The 23,161-nt window shown below is 34.9% G+C and overlaps 1 protein-coding gene across 1 annotated transcript; it reads left to right on the forward strand.

Annotated features, from left to right (window-relative positions):
• Positions 1–1,466: 1,466 nt before the first annotated feature.
• LOC104790701 (putative fatty acyl-CoA reductase 5) lies at positions 1,467–4,799 on the forward strand. Its single transcript, XM_010516480.3, has 10 exons — positions 1,467–1,865; positions 1,943–2,046; positions 2,140–2,345; positions 2,452–2,552; positions 2,648–2,843; positions 2,922–3,083; positions 3,498–3,579; positions 3,703–3,975; positions 4,126–4,253; positions 4,361–4,799. Exons 1-10 carry the CDS (start codon positions 1,790–1,792, stop codon positions 4,524–4,526), a joined length of 1,494 nt encoding a protein of 497 aa, XP_010514782.1. The 5' UTR covers positions 1,467–1,789; the 3' UTR covers positions 4,527–4,799.
• The last annotated feature ends 18,362 nt before the right edge of the window (positions 4,800–23,161 follow it).

Consider the following 23,161-nt stretch of genomic DNA (forward strand, 5'->3'; position numbering starts at 1 on the left):
ACGACACTTATTGTGAAATAAAATGAGTAAACTTGTCAAAATATATGAAGGTTCCATATGAATTTACTAAACATCTCCAAATGTCATATTCTTGTCACCAAGTTCTTTTTGTGTATTTTTTATAAACTTGTCACCAAGTATCTAAGTGATTATATAAAAATTAAAAAAAAAAACTTTTGTAAACAACTATCTCCGGTTATGGATACAAATCTTGGGGTTTTATTCAAATAGGTGCGATTGACAACCAAAAAAAATTAATCAAGGGAATGATCTACCCCAAATTAGGATGAGTAATTTGACCAATACACTTTGTATGTATAGACAAAATATTTAGTATGCAAAGATCATTCCATAAAAATATCGAATGGCCTTATAACAAACCTTTTTAATCACTTACCCTTTGAACTCTAATAAAAATTAATAACTCAAATTGTATTTACGTTGCATATTTTTATGTGCGTTTGGTACTTAGGGCTATATATGTACTTAGGGCAATACTAGAGTGGAGACTGGTCCGACTGAGACATCCGGTTTAACTCTCGAGCTTAATAGGCTTATAAGAGTTTAAAGATCATGTGAAAATCACTAAACTTGATTTTCACATTAATACAAAATGAGGGAAATTGAATATAAAATAATGGAGCATTTATTAGTATGGTAGAATTGTTATAATCCGCGTATAAACATTCAAATTTGCTTAGAAGTCTCAGAACACTGCCGAAACAATTTGATAAATCAAAATGGCCCATCTTTGATTGCGTCGGAGAGCCACATGGGCTCCTTTGAAGCTTACACCACATGCCAATATGTAAACTTCGAAAGTTCTATTGCATGAGCTCTTGTTTTTTTTTGTTCTTATACTGTTGTCGTATCATATTGACCCATATTGTTGACCCATATCATCTACTATTTATAGATCTACCTACATAATAAAAACGGAATTAAATTATAAATTTATCCAAATTTTAAACGAATAAACAGAAACACATCTCCTCGCTCCTAAGAACGTTAACTATTTTGTTGGCCTATATTCGTCAATAGATTTAGTATACACTAAAGTAGATGTAAAAGAATGGCTAACGTATCATTTCCTAAATCAATCTTGAAAAATTAGTTTAACTATTTGATAACCCTGGAAAAAGAATATATAAACATTAACATTATTCCTTAAGAAAACTGATTTCTGTTTGAGTTATATGCTTAAGAAAGAAGAATTCTACAAAAGTTCCATACACTGAATAAGAACTTAAATTACTCTTATAGTACTTAAAGTTTCTAAAATTGAATAATTCTAGGTTTAGAGAAGAAGAAAAAACTTACAAAAGTTGAAAATTATCATACAGATCAATATGATTTTATTCAGAGAATAATCATTTCAACCACCGGTATTAATTAAAACGATAGTCAAACTTCGGCAGTAGTATGTTCATACCACATATATACTAAATTAACGAGTTATAAATCATGAACATTTAGACAGTTTTTCTAATTTATTCCGAATTTATTCAATCTCTTTAATTGATTTTTTTTTTCTGAGCTGGGATCGTTTTGTACTAGTAACAAATTCAAATAAAAGACCTCTTGTTAAAATCATGGCAGATAGTCTTTTTAATATGTTATGTCATATATTGGATTGGACAGATATTGGTTTTGCTTATTATATTATAGGAGGAGGGTATAATAGACTTCGTGCAACGTCCTTTGCTACTATAAATACTCTTCTATAACAAAGAGTTTATTTGCCTTATTCATAACTTCTCGCTGAGTTGAACCAAACGTACTCCAAACAATGGAACTCACCTGTGTTCAACTTCTTCGAAACAAGACGATACTTGTCACCGGCGCTACAGGTTTCCTTGCCAAGGGTATGCATATTTTTTGGATGGTTTTTGTTAATTCTTCAAGATTTGTTAGATTATAATTTAATTTCATTGATATTTAGTTTTTGTGGAGAAAATTCTGAGAGTACAACCAAATGTGAAGAAGTTGTACCTTTTGGTGAGAGCATCGGACAACGAAGCTGCGACTAAACGCTTACGCACAGAGGTTAATAAATACCAACTAAACCTAACTTACTACCTAATATGTGAGGTGAGATTAAAGTTGTATCATTCTGATTTGATGCATCAAATATAACAGGCTTTTGAAAAAGATCTTTTTAAGGTGTTGAGAGAGAATCTTGGCGATGAAAAATTGAATAGATTGTTGCACGAAAAAATTGTCCCGGTCCCAGGTGATATCGCCACGGATCATTTAGACATAAATGACTCCGATCTTAGAGAACGTATGCAAAAAGAAATTGATATTGTTGTCAATGTTGCAGCCACAACAAACTTTGACGAAAGGTACTTCTCTAGCTACGAGACATTCCATATTTCCATATACCAAATTCCAATAATTTTTTATATTCTGTCTCTACTAAAATTTAACATCTTCATATATGTGAAAAAGATACGATGTTGGCCTTGGGATCAACACATTTGGAGCTCTTAACGTCCTTAACTTTGCCAAAAAATGTGATAAAGCTCAATTGTTTCTCCATGTCTCTACTGGTATGTCTTTATTATTATTATTATTATTACTCAAATTATTTCACTGTTTATATGGTTCTTGACAAAACTTATAGTTTTCCGTTTTCATATTCTAGCTTATGTTTGTGGAGAAAAGGCGGGTCTCCTACCTGAGAAACCATTCGTCATGGAAGACATTCGTAACGAGAACGGTCTTCAGCTGGATATAAATCTTGAAAGGGAACTGATGAAGCAAAGATTGAAAGAACTCAATGAACAAGATTGTTCGGAAGAAGACACTACGCTCGCCATGAAAAAACTTGGAATGGAAAGGTGAATATGTTGTTGATGATTGTAAGAAAATCTTAGTTTAAATTATCAGAATGGAATGAAATATAATTTGATGTTTAGGGCAAAGCTTCATGGATGGCCAAACACATATGTTTTCACCAAATCGATGGGAGAGATGCTTCTTGGTAACCATAAAGAAAATCTTCCTCTCGTCATCATCCGTCCTACCATGATCACTAGCACTTTTTCAGAACCATTTCCTGGTTGGATCGAAGGGTTAAGGTATATTTTATTCGATCATGAATGTGAAATTTTATTCTAACTGTAAAAACTAGTTGTTAGATTTGGGTCACCAATCTTTATTTTTGCATGCGGCTTATTTTTTCAGAAATATGGTTAGAGAATATTGATTAAATTTCAACAGAAAAAAAGTTGTTTAGAAAATTTTGATCATATTTCAAAAGAAACTAAAATATATTTAATATTATTCGGGGTTTTGAATAATAAATATGGAACAGAAGGACCACAACATTTAATTCTTTTGGACAACCATTTTCATTGGACAGGGTCTATCTATAAATAAAAAAAATTATAACTGGCCGGTTGAATAACTCTAGATCTCTCACCAGTCTATTTATATTTTTCTTTGTCCATATATGCTTACAAGTATTTCACGTTAATGATATTTGTATGCAGAACCGTAGACAGCGTGATTATCGCATACGGAAAGGGAGTGCTCAAGTGTTTTCTTGTCGATGTAAACTCAGTTTGCGATATGGTAATTGTTGAAACTAAACTACACATGAAGCTATAACTAAATTTAACGTTACTCAAATTCAAATCAAGCTAGCTTTATATCTTACCTCTTTGATTGGATGCAATATCAAAATCATTTTGACAGATACCAGTGGATATGGTTGCAAACGCAATGATCACGGCTGCAGCCACACACGCTGGAGGTTCAGGGGTTCACATGGTGTACCATGTCGGTTCATCTCATCAGAACCCAGTGACATTTGGAGAGATTCATGAGATTGCGGTTCGGTACTTCACCAAAAATCCTTTGCGTAGTCGCAGTACAGGCTCGCTCATAACCGTCTCCAAACTGAGGTTCTTATCAACCATGGGTTTGTTCAGCCTCTACATGACCTTACGTTACAAACTACCTCTCCAGGTATAAATTAATAGGTCGACCAATACATATCAATACATTTATACATGACCCTACGTTACAAGCTATATATATAATTTCTCATACATGTTTCTCCCATCATAGAGTATTATATAATATGTATTTTAAATTCTTTTTTTCCTTCTGAATCAGTTATTAAAATTGATTGATATAATATACCCTTGGAGAAAAGGAGATAAATACGGAGACAAGAACCGTAAAATAGAGTTGGTGATGAGATTGGTAGAGCTTTACGAGCCTTACGTACTCTTCAAGGGCATGTACGTATATATATTAACTTCAAATTATTAGTTTTCTAATTTTGATAGTAAACTGAAACATTACTTTCTACATAATAATATATAATACTTTTTATTTTTTTCCTCAGATTCGACGATAGAAATACTAAGAGCTTATGCGCCAACCAAAAGGAAGAGGAGAGCCAAAATTCAGAAAAAATGATGTTTGATTTCGACCCAAAAGTCATTAACTGGGGAGATTATCTCACAAGTATACACATTCCTGGTCTCATCACTCATGTGCTTAAAAAATAAAACCACATGCAAAAAAAAATATTAAGTTCTGCATGTATCACTAATAAGACACTCTCCCTGATGGGAACAAATATATTTATTTATTTGTACTGTAGACGTAATTCTTCAAAAATAAAACATAATTTCTGCTTTTCCATCAATGGAAAGTACTATTTATTTGATAATACTAAGTATGATACATATTTTGTAATAAATAAGTATGGTTTGTTTCTTTTACAATCTTATTGTTGGTTCATTTTACTATATATATGCAATGCCAGTATTCTATAAAAATACTTAAGTGGTTGTTTTAGATATATATCACTTAAGCGTTGGAAGTTCATTTTACCACTACAGTTTAGTTATAGTTACAAAATTAAGCGAAACAGTCACTTGAACTGCTTAAGAAAATTCAATCAAACATCACAAACAGTTTGGATGACGAATATTACGGTTCATGTCTACTATTACTTTTTTGGATAAAATGTAAACACATAGAGACATGACGAAGAACAGAAGAAAAGTAGAAGAAAATGAAAAACACATGTACATATGAATTACGAGTTCGTTCTTACATTCGAGTATAAAAGAGCCTACATTTTAGCTATATATAGAACTTTGAGCGATTCATTATATCAAGAGTAAGCACATCTTATATAATAAAATAGGCTTCCACTTTTAAAGAAACTCTTACTGTTTACGACATGACACTTGTGAACAGAGTTGTCTCTAAGTTTTTGAAGACCACCGGCAAATGAAAAAAAAAGGGTTGCTTATATAATTTTTTTTTAACTAACACAGTCAGATATTTAAAAAACGAAAACAAATTTACAACTAAGGTTTGAACCAAAGATCCCAAACTCTCCAAGAAAGATTAATACCACTGGGCTAAAGACAACTTTCTGCAAAATAGGGCCCAATATATCTATAAAAATATGCGGCCACAAGCAGCTACTTCATTAGCCTGATCTTTGGGCCGGCTCTGCTTGTGAATTCTACTCCTATCTTTTCTTCTTCCCTTTATCCCATACTTAAACAAATTGTTAATGGCTGTGTTATGTTTGTATTAAATGGTTAATGGGTCACATTAACTAAATCTAACAAATTTATTGTCTTATGCAAATTTATCAACTTATGCCCAAAAAAAAATAACGACATAAATTCCATCTTCTCCTCTTCTACGTCTCTCTCTCTCTTCACCTCTTCCCCCCCCCCTCCCCTTATTTGTTCAATTTCTCAGACTCTCTTTGATGTAGCGGATAACGAAACCTTAATGGGCTTTATCCGGTGTTGCTTGCCCATCAAGAAAGAGTCAGTTTTGGTTTTGATCTGTCGTTATCTTGTTTGGTCAGGATCATGTTTTGTTGCTTTTTGCTTTATCTTTTCTACTTAGGATAAGTTTCGCGAGTCTTTATGAAGATACATTGTGTTGACAGAATTGTAAGACTGACAACAAGGCGTAAAGGAGCAACTATTGAAACAGAAGAGAGAAGATCACAATGACATAATCCTCTTAAGGACAATGAAGCTGCCAAAGATTATGCTACAACATGAAAGCTTGAAGATCATCAAGTGCAAGAATAGAGAAAGCTTGAGTTCTATAACTCAGTAACAAAGGGAGAGATTGAAGATATATTGGTGTTGTTACTGGTTATACAACACAAGAGAGATGATCATGAAGCAATGAGTAAACTTGATACAACCAAGAGTACAGACACAGATTCATTGAACGTTGCAGTGAACAAGTCTGATACAAACACATGTTCAGACAGAGAAGCAGTGAACAAGATGGAGCATGTGTAACCAGCTACAGACACAGACGCAATGATTGCTCATGAAGAGAATCAGAGAATACTAGCTCAGCCAAGACAGCTCAATGTGAAGTCACATGAAACGAAGTGACATGCTGAACCTTGGAGTCTTATCGAGAAGATCCAAGAAGTGAGAGCTCAACCAGTCATGCTTTAAGCTCATGAGAACAAGTTTTCCATTAGCAGCTGCGTAAACCTGAAAGCACAACAGAGCAGAAATATGTTTTAGCAGTTGAGTATACTTGAAGTGCAACAGAGATGAAAACAGAGCATACTACCTGTAGTGGCTATGTAGTGCAACAGATCTAGAAACAAGGTAAACCTCGTAAAGAGGTTGTGTAGTGCAACAGAGCGGAAAAGCGTCAAGTTGCAGCAAACAGTGGAACGGTTGTGTCAGAGAAGCATGCTTGTGTTAGGTACGACAGGAACAAAAGTATGGTTCAAGTTGACAAAAAGAGAACAAGCTTTTACCCAGAAGACAAGAGGAAGAAGCTTGTGGAACCTAGGGTTTGTGGAGAACTCTAAGAGGTATAAAAGGAAGAGGTGGTAACAAGGAGAAGCTTACGCACCCTAGACCTAAAATTGAGAGAAGCACACATGTTGTGTGTGGTGTTGTCCCACCAGTAAGATAGAGAATCTGCTGGTGGTTTTTATAGAGGTTCACACTCGTCGAAAAAGACAAAGAGTGGTGGTTCCTTTAGTTCATGTAGATTAGAGTGGTAGGCACAAGTGTGTGCTAGATACCATTGGCAAATGTGACTTTTGCATTCTAATTCTAGTGAATGATTCTGGACTTGGTCCCGGGGATGTAGGTTATTCGAACCCCGTTAACAAATATCTTGTGTCGTCTCTTCACTATCCTTTCATCTCTCTTTTAATAATCGCAAATAGAGATCTGTCATACAAGTCTGTAGATCTAGCACGCATCTCATTATTTCAATTGGTAGCAGAGCAGGAAACCGATCTGAGGTTAACATCTTGAGATGTGTCTAGAGAGAAAGATGACGACGGTGGATCTGTTTTCAAACTCGCTGGAATGTGTTTGTTCTGCTGGTAGTTTGTCTGTCTTTGGTATTTAGCATCAATTGTAGAAGCATGTTCTGTTGAAACTTTTAATGGAAGTCAGAATGTTCAAGTTATGTGGTGGAACATCTCTCTTGGTGAATTATTGTCAAGTGGTTGTAGTTCTTATAACATGAGTGGATTAAAAGGAAGTTTGTTAAGTAGATATGGGGTTCTGAAGATCTGGGTTTCTGAAGATCTGGGTTTTCTGAAGATCTAGGTTTTCTGAAGATCTGGGGTTCTGATGAACTGGGTTTTCTGAAGATCTGAGTTTTTCTGAAGGTTGAAGAGAAAGAGTTGATCTCTAGATCCTAAATGTTGAAGCTAAGAGGAAACGTGTATGTTTGTCCCATGTTGGAAGAAAAGCAAAAATTTCATGAGCAAAAATTATTATTAAAATAATATCAAGTGGACAAGTATGCGTGACCAGCTGGCTTCTCAAAGAAGAAGAAATGATGGAACAAAAGTCAACAGGTGTGTTCTCTTTTTCTTCTTCAATATTTTTATCGGAAAAGTGTGAGAAAATAAAAAGTGGAGTGGACCTTTTAAATGATTTCTGGTGAGGTCTCTTCGGCCTAAATTCTCTATCTGCTCTCTAAGAGAAGACAATGGTGTACCGGTGATGGCCGGAGTAGCTCAGACAGGATGTTCAGTAACATTATTTTCTGCTTTGATCAACGAATCTGGTCTTCTAATTTGAGTGGGTTTGAATTGTCTTTGTGAAGAAAACACGATCCTCTCTGAATTAAGCTTCAAGGTCTAGAAAGGTAGAGAATTTAGAGCTGATTCAATATGGCTATAAGATCAGAAGTTTGGATTTTTGAGCTTGGTTTTTGGGTTTGAAAGATGCTCTGAAGAAGATGAAGTCGACCTAGTGTGGTATTAGATCTAAGCCCACTACAGAAAATGGTGAAGATAGTCTAAAGCTGCAGGTGTCTGTGAAGTTCGACGTCAACCACATGTTTGGGTTCAGTTTGAGCTTTTATGTATTCTTGAGGAAGCATGTGGAGTGTTACCATCTGATGAAGATAGAAACAATATGGTGATGAAGCGATCAGGGAGTGGTTGAATTGCATGAGTTGTGTTGTAGAGGTTTGTCTCAGCCTATCAAAGAAGCTTCTAGCTAAAGAAGAAGACTTGAGGTCATATTGATTAGTTGAGATCAAAAGACAGGATCTTGGTTTCTAGTGCTGACAGATGTTCTCAAACTTGGAAATGAGATCTTCTTAAGGACATAAAGATCTTTTTCTGGTTCTGTGTGATATTATTGGAATCTGCTTTTGAAGTTGGCTGTTTGCAGAGTTATCTTTCTCGATATGTTTTGGGGATTTGGTCATAACTTCCAAACCATAAACCCAAACCATGATCTGCTTTCACCTATGGCTCTCTATCTCTGATGTTGATCTTGCTACTAAGTTACAGAATTTTCTGGGTTGAATTGCTTCTTCGTCGATGTCGTGTATCAAGGATGATTAACAAGTTTTTATGAAAGATACATCAAGGTCTTTGAAGTCTACAAAGAGTCAAGGTCTTTGTTCTGTTGATTGTGTGTTTCTTGTGGAACAGTTCTTGGTTGAAACACATAATCAACATGGGGGAGAAAAGCTAACTCATAGTGATAAAAGTAGGAGATATGAAGAATAAGTTATGAGTTTGATGGAGTTGCAGTTTCATGAAGTTGGTTTCTTGTCTGGCTTTGCCTCTGAGTTTGACTTTGCTATAGGCCTCAGATCTATGCATTGAAAGATGTCTTAGAATCTTGAAAGCAAGATCTTTTCAGCGATATAAAGTTCTCTTTCTGATTCGGTGTCATTTGATGGGAAACTGTTCCCAAAGTTAGATGTTCGCTGGTGTTTAGCATTTTGGATATGCTTTGGGAATTTGGTCTTAACTTTCAATCTGTAAATCCAAATTGTGATATGCTTTCTCCTGTGGTTTCATATTGTTGTCCTTGATCATCCCACAACATTTTGGAATTTTCTGGGCTGTTTTGTTTTTTCGTCTAGGCTCTGCATCAAGACAGGCTCTGCATCAATGCAGGAGAAGAAGCTCAGTGTAAGACCTCATGGTTGGAAAAAGAAACAGAAGTTCTTAATGTTCCTAGGTCTGGTAATCACAATCAAAGCATTAAGTTCCATCAGTGAGTAAGACGAAGTTGTTTGTGAAGAAGTGTGGAAAGTCATCTGATCTGAAGGTGAATATCTTGCACCAAAGTCTGAAGTGTTCAAGGCAGACATTCACCTCTATGTCACTACCTCAAAGAATATTCAAGAAGACCTCTGGGTGTTAGAAGAGAAGAATAAGAGCGCTTAATTATTAAAGTTTAAAAGAAGGATTCACTTTCACTAGTAGTATAAGAGGGTCGGGATCAATCTGAGGTAGAATACTCAGAGTTGTGTAACTCCGGTTCAGTTCTACAATGTTAGCGTAAGTGACATCTGCAAGGAGATGTTGTTTGGGATCAATCTGAGGTAGAATACTCTGAGTTGAGTAAAACCGATTATGTTGTAACCCAGGAAGCTGAAGTGTCTTGTCAGTGAAAGTTGGGACATCACTTTAGAAATTCAAGAAATTGTTGCTGCTCTAGTTTTTAAATTTGAGGATTGTTTATGAGGTTCTTCTTTTGTGTGTTGAAGAAGGATGTTCCAAATACTGAAACAACAACTGCTACAGAAGTTGTAATTGTCTATCTTATTCATTGGTTCATTGTTGGGATCAAAAGATGTTGTTTAAAGGTTGTCTCAAGGTGGAGTCTCAAGGAAATCATAGTTGTGGTATGTATTGCAATTGTTTGATGGAAGCTGCATGTCGACCTCATGAAGTACAATATATGGATCTCTAGTCTTGCTTAGTAAGAACGGTTTCTGAATTTAAAGAAGGGCATTCTGAAGGCTATATCTGCAAAAATGGAAACAACTTTAAATCAAGGCTACTTGAGCAAGTAAGTCTGTAGAAGCTGGGGCTATTCAGTCAGTGCTACGTTTAACAAATCATCAATTCTTCAAGAGATTATATGTCTAAGTTTCCGCTGCGACTACAAAGGTATTATTCGGATGATTGTGTTATTGCTCCTGATCTGTTTTTGGTTTCCATTGTTCAAAGGCTGCTTTTTGAAATGAAGCACATTGCTTGCTAGTGCTAATGAGGTTATGATTGAGTTAAGAGTCATCAGGTTCAAAGAGGATTTTAAGATGTTCTCACAGTTGTGTTCTCAAAGAAGTGTTCTCACAATTGTGTTCTCAAAGAAGTGTTCTCACAGTTGTGTTCTCAAGGAAGTGTTCTCGGCTCAGAACTAGTTTGTGTTTCGTCTTCAGAAATTAGCTGTCCTGTGCGTACGGCAGGCTTTGATCATGATCCTATTAGTGACAGCGGTACATTTCTGAAGATGGGTTAACTAGTTCTGAACTACTCTCTTATGTGTCATTGTAACCAAGTAATCATTGTCAATGGTTTGATGGCTGATATCGTGTTCTGGTTTTATGATTTTGGTATGTGTGAAGTTTCTGCAGTGTTCAGGCAAGTCTGAGCAGACTCTTAACATCAAAGCAAGAGGAGGATCATTATTTTGCATAATAAGTTCTTTATTGGACTATGCTCTTGATATGTTACTTTTTACCTTAGTTATGCACTCAAGCAGAGGGAGCTTTTATGGCTGCCTTGCAGGATGAGTTAGTGTCATTGATTGCTTGAGTATCAAACTGCACTTAAAAGGGAGACTTCTTGTACTTACTCCCATTTGCTAGTTGTTGGGTCTGCTATGCTTGTGTCATTGCTGCTGCCACAACTTGAAGGTCTTTGATAAATGCAGAAGATGGCGTTACAATCAAAATCCAAGGTTTGATGATGATGAGTTGGTTTCATTGTATGAAGTAGAATATCAAATTGAGCTATAAAGGGAGACTCTCTGATTTACTCCCATATGCTAGTTGTTGTTGTTGCTATGCTATGTCGTGGTTGCAGGCAACACTTGGACGCGTTTGCAGGCAACACTTGGACGCGTTTGATATTCACTGAAGATGTGATCAGGTCAAAATCAGGAACTTGATGGGTTATGATTAAGGGAGAGCTAGAGTCCTTCAACTCAATCAACAAGGGAGAGATTGATTTGTGTGTTGACCGAGTTTGAAGTTGTTTGAAACGGATGTGCCAAAAGAAACAGGAACATGATATTTACAGGTTGCAAATCATCAATGTTTGTCAGTCCTACAATTCAATCAACAAGGGAGAGATTGAAGATACATTGTGTTGACAGAATTGTAAGACTGACAACAAGGCGTAAAGGAGCAACTATTGAAACAAAAGAGAGAAGATCACAATGACAGAATCCTCTTAAGTACAATGAAGCTGCCAAAGATTATGCTACAACATGAAAGCTTGAAGATCATCAAGTGCAAGAATAGAGAAAGCTTGAGTTCTATAACTCAGTAACAAAGGGAGAGATTGAAGATATATTGGTGTTGTTACTGGTTATACAACACAAGAGAGATGATCAAGAAGCAATGAGTAAACCTGATACAACCAAGAGTACAGACACAGATTCATTGAACGTTGCAGTGAACAAGTCTGATACAAACACATGTTCAGACATAGAAGCAGTGAACAAGATGGAGCATGTGTAACCAGCTACAGACACAGACGCAATGATTCCTCATGAAGAGAATCAGAGAATACTAGCTCAGCCAAGACAGCTCAATGTGAAGTCACATGGAACGAAGTGACATGCTGAACCTTGGAGTCTTATCGAGAAGATCCAAGAAGTGAGAGCTCAACCAGTCATGCTTTAAGCTCATGAGAACAAGTCTTCCATTAGCAGCTGCATAAACCTGAAAGCACAACAGAGCAGAAATATGTTTTAGCAGTTGAGTATACTTGAAGTGCAACAGAGATGAAAACAGAGCATACTACTTGTAGTTGTTGTGTAGTGCAACAGAGCTGGAAACAAGGTAAACCTCGTAAAAAGGTTGTGTAGTGCAACAGAGCGGAAAAGCGTCAAGTTGCAGCAAACAGTGGAACGGTTGTGTCAGAGAAGCATGCTTGTGTTAGGTACGACAGGAACAAAAGTATGGGTCAAGTTGACAAAAAGAGAACAAGCTTTTACCCAGAAGACAAGAGGAAGAAGCTTGTGGAACCTAGGGTTTGTGAAGAACTCTAAGAGGTATAAAAGGAAGAGGAGGTAACAAGGAGAAGCTTACGCACCCTAGACCTAAAATTGAGAGAAGCACACATGTTGTGTGTGGTGTTGTCCCACCAGTAAGATAGAGAATCTGCTGGTGGTTTTTGTAGAGGTCCACACTCGTCGGAAAAGACAAAGAGTGGTGGTTCCTTTAGTTCATGTAGATTAGAGTGGTAGGCACAAGTGTGTGCTAGATACCATTGGCAAATGTGACTTTTGCGTTCTAATTCTAGTGAATGATTCTGGACTTGGTCTCGGGGATGTAGGTTATCCGAACCCCGTTAACAAATCTCTTGTGTCGTCTCTTCACTATCCTTTCATCTCTTTGTTAATCATCGCACATAGAGATCTGTCATACAAGTTTGTAGATCTAGCACGCATCTCATTATTTCACTTTACACAACTCTATAAATAGAGCTTGTGATCACCTATGTATACCACCTTTTATTTTGAATAAGAAAACCCCAAAACAGAGGCAATTTAAATTGCCCATCAAGATCTTGCCTTGCGTAAGACATGAGATGAGGACTCTCAACCTTTGTTCCTTTTGTTACTCTTCCTTGAGCTCTCGTGATTGTGCTCTGTTTTCCCTACTCAATAAACAGAGCATCGTACCCTGCAAATTCATTTCGTAACGACATTGGCCACTCCCCGCCTCGTCACTTCCACTCTGCATCATTTGGTATCAGATTCACACCGGTCATGTTCACGTCGTTATGGCTCCTCCGCCTAAAAACCTCCGCCACTCACAGATCCGACGGATCTCGTTTCGTTACAAAGAGACCTGGCTTCAATGAATCTGAGTTTGCAAACTGCGTTTCATGATTCCCTTCAAGATTTAGGAGCAGTCATCGTTCAAGCTATTCAGGATACCAACCCCATTGTTCCAAATTCGCAGCATCCACAACATCAACTTGTTCACGCTACTGCAAACCCGAATCAACAAATACAAGTGGCTCATGACAACTGTATTGTTGAAGGTGAAAATTAGCGTCCTGGACAACAAGAGTCTCGCTGGGAAACAGGGTTCCAAATTGAATTACCTGAATTTCATGGAGGCATTCGTGGTGATTCTCTCCTTGATTGGATAGTGACTGTCGAAGAAATTTTGGATTTCAAGAAAGTGTCTGATGAACGTCGAGTACTGTTGGTCGCTACCCTTTTTTTGTAGCCATGCAGCCTCTTGGTGGCAACAGCTCAAGACAACCAGGTCTCGCATTGGGAAAGCTCTGATGAAATCTTGGGAAAAACTGAAACAAAAGCTGAAGACAACCTTCCTTCCGCACAACTAAGAACGTACCATCTTCACTCATCTGTAGAATCTGAAATAAGGCTCCAGATCAGTTGATGATTACACTGAAGAATTTCATCTCCTCTTGACACACACAGAGATATATGATAGTGATATTCAGCTGGTTTCTGGATTCATTGGGGGTCTTCGTCCGCAGATGCAGAACGCATTATTGCAATTTGATCCGGCTACATTCTCCGAAGCCCATCGACGACCGCTTCTTTCGAACAGAAATTGAAATCAACAACATGGAACACTTCTTTTCGCCCCCAGACTACAGAACAGAGCTCCTTCCCAAGTGCATCGTCACCTCAAGAAGGAGCAGAACATATCCCTGACAAGGCAGCCAAGGCAACCAAGGAAGTTTTGCGACAGTTGGTCCGTAATACTCTCCGTTGTTCAACTTGGTGAAATGATCCGATCCGTTATTTTAATAATAATTAACTAACTAGTGATCTCATACCCACTAGCCGCCTAACCACAATCACACCAAACAGCGGAAAATAACCAACATATACCAATAAATCATTAACCAATAACCAATAAATGATAAACCAATAACAATAGTAAAATAATAATTCAATAACTCAATCCAACAGAAATCATAAACCATAATCAGCATCATAGAAATATTCTATGACTCAACTCTAGCAGAAGCCAGACTACACATCAGTGAGTTACTAGAACATCCTCCTCTTCATAGCCTTGATTCCACGATCACACTTTGCATTTACCTGCACCAAAACACATATGAGATGCGTGAGTATTTTATAAATACTCAGTTAAGCAATCCTCCCATCTATAGGATTATACACCCAAGCAATTGATATATCTCTAACCATCAAATAACAATCAATAACCATACAACAAACCAGGAAAACTGCATCGACAGACACCAACCCATGCATCGACCGACACCAACTAGGGTTGTATCGACCAACACAAGCTTGCATTGACCGATGCAAGGTTCACCTGCATCGACCGACACCAACATTGCATCGACTGATGCATGCTCGACATTGCACGAAATCCCTAATTGCAACGATTCCACATGGCATCGACCGATGCTCCTAGGTCAAATCGCGTCGTCCTCGCATTACATCGACCGACGCACAAAATACATCAATTGATGCACATGCCGAGCATCGTTCTTCCTTGAAGCTTCTCGCCGGATCTCCATTCCTAAACCACCAAAACACGATCCAAAGCCACAAAGAAGCTTCCCAAAGCCTCAACAGACACATAAACACTATAACAAGCCAAATAATCAACCACATAACACATAAACAGGAAAGATTAGAGAATCTCAAACTTAGATAAGCCATGAATATGCACTCACCTTTGCCAAGAAGATTATAACACCCAAACAAGCAGATCTACACTCCTAACAAGCTCTTACACTGTTCCCAACTACAGATCTCCCCAAGAACAGCCTCAAATCTATCAAAACTCTCCAGAATACTCAAGAACTTCTTTCGCTCTTTCTTTTTCTCCAAAATGGCCAAACTCGGTCAAACCCTCGAGTTCCTCCTTTTATACACGATTTCAGAGTTTTCCTAACACCAAAACGCAGCGTTTAATTTAAACTCGTTCGCGAAAACCGACCTTGCATCGATCGACACCACATTTGCATCGATCGATGCACATCCCAAACCGGGATTCTGGTTTGCGGATGTTACAATTCTCCCCCACCCACATAGATTCGTCCTCGAATCTCGAACAACCATCAACGAAGGACTCCCATGCAACCGTCTCCACGACTCTCACTCCTCCGACCGATCTACGAAGGTCACCTCTAGACGATAAACTCACGTTTTAGGCATTATTTTGCTCTCGATTTTTGGATTTTCCTTTACTCATAGGCCTCAACCTTGAGCTTATATTGGCACCATATCAGGCTGAAACCTGCATGCCATAATGTTGGCTCCTCATCGAGCCTAAGCCCGTATTCCATAATGTATAAGAAAGTCCAATATTCATCTCTTGGGTTGCCACCCTACAGCACGCACCCGAATCGTCTTCCGAAGTCAATTTACCAATCATACTCCCAAGCCACAAAGTCTCCGAATATGGCGGTACTAGGAGAACTAAAGTCCCCCAAAAATCGTTCAGGACCAACTATCATTAGAGCAAACAATTCTGAACACGTCTGAGTCCTATCCTTAACCAGGTTTCCTTTCGTGGTTAAGTCAATAATAAATGTGATTCTGAAGAGATTCTGAAGAGAAAGAGCTCTCTTGACAATATAGAAGGTTAAGTCAATAGTAAATGTGAGATGTGAGCTCTCTTGTTGTGTCAATGATAAATGTATGTAAGATGGAGGAGAAAGGTATTTATAATATTTTCAAATTTTAAAAGTTTAGATATTATAATATTTTAAAACTTTTAATTTTCAAATAAAAAACGGATTAAACCAATTTAAAATTTTAAATTTCGATGCATGATAAATCAAGTTTCCTGCTCATTCGTAATTGGAAGCATCTATATATACATTTTTGGAGACATTTATAAAATAAATCCTCAAGTTGGCAATTATTTACAGGCATGCTGTTGACTTTAAATAATTAATTTAATAAACAAATTAACTTTACTTATATTTGATTTTTTTATAGAAACTAATTGTTTTCAAAAGTAACAAACATAATTGTAAATGTATGCAGATTTTATTTCCTTATTTTATAAGGAAGTGAGTGAAGAGGTATTGTTCTTTAAAAATTTGAAAAACTGATTTAATAAAAAGTGACTTTTAGCCTCACATACTATATTTTACTTTCACGGGTTTTGTATGATGAGTTTTTGCAGATTGAAAATCTTTGAACATGTTATGTGATCCGCGTAGCATGACGGGTTTGGGCTATAAGAAACACTAAAATTATTACTTTATTTTATATATTATAGATTTATAGTCATAGTTTGGAAAATTAAGTGATAAATTATTTAGTATATGAACTACAAAATATTACACATACTACAACATATTCTTAATATTCCAGAAAAAAAAATGTATACACATAAAAATATACACTAACATACCATATAGGCATGTCCCTATATTTAATTATAGAAAACAAAACTAAGTATTCTAATAACAATTTTAATATAATTAGGTTATAAACTGTATAAAACGTAAGAAGAAGAAAAAACATTCTAAACAAAATTATAAATTAATTAGATAAAATTTAATTAATTAGAAATTTGAAAACTAAATAAATTAAAAATATTATTTAAAATACATTAATTTATAATTTAGTTATGTGGTGTACCGCGGGTGAAAACCTAGTATTAAGGTTATTTATAATGGTTATGAACCATTGTCTAAAATATTCTAGTTGATGTGCCACATTTGTACATACTACTATTTTCTTTATCATTTGAGTAATATATTTCAAATTTAAATGATTTCCGTAAATATTAATTACTTATTATTTTCAGATTTTTCTTCTATTTCCACATATTGCCCTTATAGGTAACACACTTTTCAGACTTTAAAAATGTTTTGCTTTTAATTTTTTTAAAGCTTTCAAAGCCATTTTTTCTCTCTTTCTTTTTCTCTCTTCCTTGTTTTTTCTCCATTTTTTTTAAAGCAAAAAAACTCATGCTTTAAACTAAACAATTTTAAAAGCAATCTTTTTTCCAAAAACAATTTTATATTTAGAAGCTCTCCAAATATATATATATATATATATATATATATATATATTTTACATATTTATTTTTATAAATTAATTATTCTCTTGTTTTTAAGATCTATTTCAGTAATAATTTTTAATGATAGAGGCTAAGCCAAAACTCATGACAATGAAATCTAATGAGATCTTCCATGTTGCATACTTCGGTTGGACGTGGACTTTGATTAAGTGAAGTGCCAAACAGGACAGTGAAACCGTTCCAAACTATGCCAACTTATTCCCAGTAATCTTGAGAGCAACCACCATGAAATCACCTTTCTCCTTGCTATCATCTGAAGTGTTATCTTGATTATGCTCTTGCATCCATGTTGAGTGGGGCGGCGTTCTCTATGTCGGCGTTCTCTATGTTTGTTCTTTGATTGAAAGATGAACACTTTCTTTTTTTCTTGAGAGATAAGAGATAGAAATGAAATGATTGAGTATTCTTATATAATCTTCCATTTTTTCATCATCATCACTAATAATACTATAAGAGAGTTTATGAAATTCATCTTTAATAAGAGAATAACATTTAAACAATGCATTGATTAGTGGTTAAGGGATTTTTGACTGCTCATATAACTATTCAATAGAATAAAAACATTCAAAACAATTAAAAAATACTATTGAAATTTGCCAAAAACACTATTAAAAAAACATTCAAATTGATGTCTACAACGTCAATTATATATTTCTTATTCTTATAGTTGTTTGTTATCAAACAAAGTCAAATATTTGGTTTTCTCATGTTAAATTGACTTCCACGACAGATGTCTTCGTGTTTTTTCATTGTTTTCTTACTCTTCATATTTTTTTCTCGTCATATTGATTGTCAAATTTTTATGATAATTTTCATCTTTACCTTTACCGTCCGGTTCTTCATTTATACTCTTCTTCTTCCTCTTCTTTTTAAACTTCCTCACATTCTTCCACTGAATAATCATTAAAAACATTTTTTTAGAGTACCACATAATTTGTTCACTACAAGAAAACACGCTTTTTGCGAGGACAACGTGCACCGGAAAACAGCTCTCACAAATTTGCGTTGGATTTGCGAAGGTAGTACAAGACCAAAAAAATTACTAGCATATCCCTCGCAAAATTGCGAGGAAGGAGGTCGTCACAAATCCGTTGCAATATTGCAAGGCTTTTGCGAAGACAAACTCCATAGCAACTTTGCTAGGGATATGCGAGTGAATTGCGGAGGCCATAGCAAATACATTGCAAAATTAGGAAATTAATTTTTTATAAATATTACAAAAAAAAATTAAAGAATTATTCTGTCATATATTTGAATGTTCGTAACGTGAATTATTCTGAATTAAATTACTATTAATGATTAAGAAGATGACAGAAAAGAGTAAGATGAGACCATTGGACTTTATATTATACATGAAAGTTAATTTGAAAAATTTTAAAAACTTATTTTGATGATTTTTATAAATTAGATATTAAAGATTTGCGAGATTTATGCAACAGATTTGCTAGATGCATAGCAAATTCATCGCAACTGCATTGCAAACTTCAAACCCTAAACTAATTACATTACTATCAATATTGAAAAGATGAATCTAAGACTTATAATCAAAGATAGGGCAGTGCAACACAAAACTGTTGGAGATATATATATATTCTCAATGCAATGAACATATATAGAAGATATAGTAGAAGATTAATGATTAGAGGAAGATTAAAAATTGGACAATTTGGAAAATTTTGATGGTAAAAAAGAGTATGATGAGACTATTGGACCTTATAATATACTTGAAAATTTATTTGACCAATTTTTATAAATTGTTTTGATGGTTTTTATAAAATAGATAATCAAGGTTTGGGACAAATTTGCAACCGATTTGCAAGACGAATAACAAATGTGTCGCAATTCCATCACAAACTACTCAAATTATAGCATTTTCCTTGCAAATATTGACACAAATGACAACATTAAAACCTAAACCCTAAAGACTTTGTGAGGGATTTGCTACGGTTTCTTGCAAATCTATTGAAATTTTGAATTTTTTTGAATTTTAGTTTATGAATTTATTTGCTAAAAATTTAAACACTGGGAGGATTTAAATATTTGGAAACACAAATTGTATATTTTTATAATTTTGCTAGGCTTTTGCGGGGACCCTAGCAATTCCCTAGCAATATTTGTGAGGGATTTGCGACGCTCGGTTTTTCCATATAACCAGAAAACCAAGTTTGAGCGAAACTCAAACCTCGACATATCCGCAGCCGCAAAAAAACCCTAGTTCCCTAATTCATTCTCTTCTCTCTTCTCCGATCCGGTTAATTTCTACCTCGATCTCTTCTCTCTTTTCTGGTTAATCTCCCCTCTTCTCTCAAGTCCGGTGAGTCTCCTCCTCTTCTTTCAGGTCTGGTGAATCTCCTCCGTCAAACTCATCAAACTCGAAAACCAAAATCATTGCCTTTTTCCTAAAATTTTTGCAATTCATGAAGACCTGCACTCAATTATTGATACTTTCACCCATATACTCCTTAGATCAACAACGTGTTGAAACTTTTCAAACCAAAATCCTTAATACTAAAAATTGCAAATTACTTGCAGAGAAGGTAATATGAACACATATATAGCTAATAAAACATGTATGCTTGACGTCGAGTTTTTTTTTGAATACCAAAAATTAACTCAAACAATATCAAATCAAGATCTTGCGACGTTTGAATATTTATAATATTTAAAACTTTCTATGGAGATATTTATAATATTTTAGAGATTTTATAAATTTTAAATATTTATAATATTTGAACTTTTAAAAAGTTTTCATTTGCTAAAATAAACCGTATAAAATTTTTAAAATTGGACCCGTGATAAATCAAGTTTCCTGCTTATTTGTAGTTGGAAGCATTTTAGTCTATCTATAATGGTTCTCTTCGTCTAAAATTTTATAGTTGATGTGGAGCATTATACATATTTCTTTTATTTCCATAGATTAAACATTTTCCTTTTCTAATTTTTTTTACTAATTTAGAAAACTTTTGTCATGTAAGCGAGATGAACCCTAAACCTTTGTATTTTCGTCGTAGTCTCTAATAATCCATCCGCCATTAGTTTGATGTGTGTGAATATCAAACTTTGCATCGTTGTTACATTTTAAGAACGGACATGTCCAGGGTGGGATAGAAGTTTCTCGTATCTCACCATTGTTTGCACCGAAAGTTTGGTTAGAGGTCGTTGTTAACCATTCCTTAACCCCCCGTTTACATGACACAGGTTCACCTTTGGAAGCTAAAGGCTTAACATTACTTTCATCAATACAACAAGCGTGGATTCGAGGATACACCAAAATAGTTTTCGAGGGAGATTGTCTAACACTCATAAACAACATCAACAACGGTGTCTCAGATGTGAACATTTCATGAATCATCCAAGATATCCAATTCTGGTCATCAAAATTTACAGATGTTACTTTTACCTACACAAGTCGAAAAAATAATCAAGCAGCTCACAACGTTGCACACTTTGGAAGTATAAACTGTCTCTTTTATTCTGATACTTCAAAGCCACCTATATGGCTACAGAATTATTTGTATGAAACTCTTTTACATTAATAAAATCATATTTTGACGAAAAAAAATATAGAAAACTTTTGTATTTTTCAAAAATGTTAAATAATGAAGTGGCTGATCTTGATAATTGTTTAAAAACCTATGTGTATAGATTTTAAAGCTTATATATTGCTTCTCTATTTTTTAATTTTTTATTAGTATAGATTACAATATATTGTAACATTAAATAAAGTACTATATTGGTTTTGGTCTTTAGGATATTTTTAAGGTAAAATTTATTATTTAAAAAATTGAATTCCCAAAATATCATCAAGATTTCTTAACAGGTTACCATATTTTTGTGAGAAATACCCTAAAATATCATTAATACAAGTTTTATAGACAATTATAGCACACATTCCATAAATTTCCGAAAATAGCACTATTTAACACAATAAAATATTTAAAATTAATTTTTAGAATTTTGTTTTTTAGGTTTGGGTTCTCAATTTCACATTTAGGGTATAATTTTGATGGGTAGGGTTTAGTGTTTTGAATTTAGAATTTAAGATTAAAAGATTACTCACGGCGGGGGTTGATTGTTAGAGCTTCGAGACGGATTGTGCAAAATTAGAGGCGATGGTGCAGTCTCCTGATGAATGGTCCGCTTTCTCCTATCTTTTGGACGACTTCAATGTAATCCGGCTATCCTTCCCAACCTTCCAGCTGTCTAGGATTCCCCGAACGTCAAACATTCGGGCAGATTGTCTGGCTCATTCTTCGAGATCTTTATCTTCTGAGACTTCTTTTGTAAACTCTTACTCTCCGGTTTGGGCAACCAATCTTGGAGTTATTTTCTAGTTTAATGTTTGGTTGAAAAAAAAAAGATTAATTGGTACTATTTTTAGAATTTTAGAAATGTTGTGTTAGTTTTAGAAAAAAACTTATTTTGGTGTTATTTTTGAGAATCTCCCTTTTTTTTTTTGACAAATAGGTTTTTTACTCTTCAACCGTATCAATTTTTCTTACCAAAATGTTATATTACATTCTTTTATTTAATTTTTCTTTTTTAAAAAATGATTAAAAGGGCAACATTCTTTTTCTAAAACTCGCCTTGAAGTACACAACTTTTGAAGTCATTGACACCAACTCTACTAACTACAAATAAAATAATACCTTGTACAGTAGTTAGATGTGTGAGAGTTAAGACATTGAATTATTCTATTAAAAGTGTGAGAGATTTCGAGAACGAGTCAAAATCTCAAAAGTACATAAAAAATTCTGACAATCTCAAAACTCCCTTCTTTTAGACTGTTTTCTTTTTCAATTATTTTTAATTCCAGAAACTAGTATTTTACTATGATACCCTAGAAAAAACAAAACAATTATATTGAAAACCTGAGTTTAATCCAATCACCCAAAATCTATTGGATTTAATCCAAAATATATATAAAAATATACTTAAAACAAAAATATAAAATTAAACAAAATAAATTTTTTAATTTCATCGTCTTCTTCCTTTTCTCAAAATCTTTTCACTTTCTTCGATTTCAACGGTAGCGGCGATGAACAGCGATGGCGAGGACGGGAGACTCTTGAACCAACCTGGAAAGAAGAAACAATGGCTCCATTCTTTCTCTTTCAGAACTCGATCCAATCCCTAAAATCTGAGAAATTTTTGAAATTAAAACTGCAATCTCAAAATCGATTTTGTGAAACTGAAGAAACTAGGTATTATGTTATGGTGTTCAATTGATAAGGAAGATGGGTCAAAAATACAAGCTTTGGAATTGTGATTTGTGAATTCTGGGTTTATGTTCGTATTTGAATTTATGGGTATAACTAGTATAACTAAGTAAAACAAGTAAACTAAGTAAAACTAGTATAACTAATTAAAACTAGTGTGATCTTGAAATATTAGTAAAACTAGTAAGCTAAAATGGTTTTAGCAGCATTCATAGCGAATGACTTAACGACGATAAACAACTCAACAATGATATGTAGAAAAAACGGCGGCGATGAACGACTCAACGACGATGAACAACTCAACTGCGAGCGATCTCTGTAACTAATTCAGGAAAAAGAAACAGTGGTGATGAATGACTCAACGACGATGAACAAATCAACGGCGAGCGATC

This window comes from Camelina sativa, chromosome 6 (assembly GCF_030686135.1).
Source record: "Camelina sativa cultivar CO46 ecotype springtype chromosome 6, ASM3068613v1".
In the NCBI taxonomy this organism is placed as follows: Eukaryota; Viridiplantae; Streptophyta; class Magnoliopsida; order Brassicales; family Brassicaceae; genus Camelina; species Camelina sativa.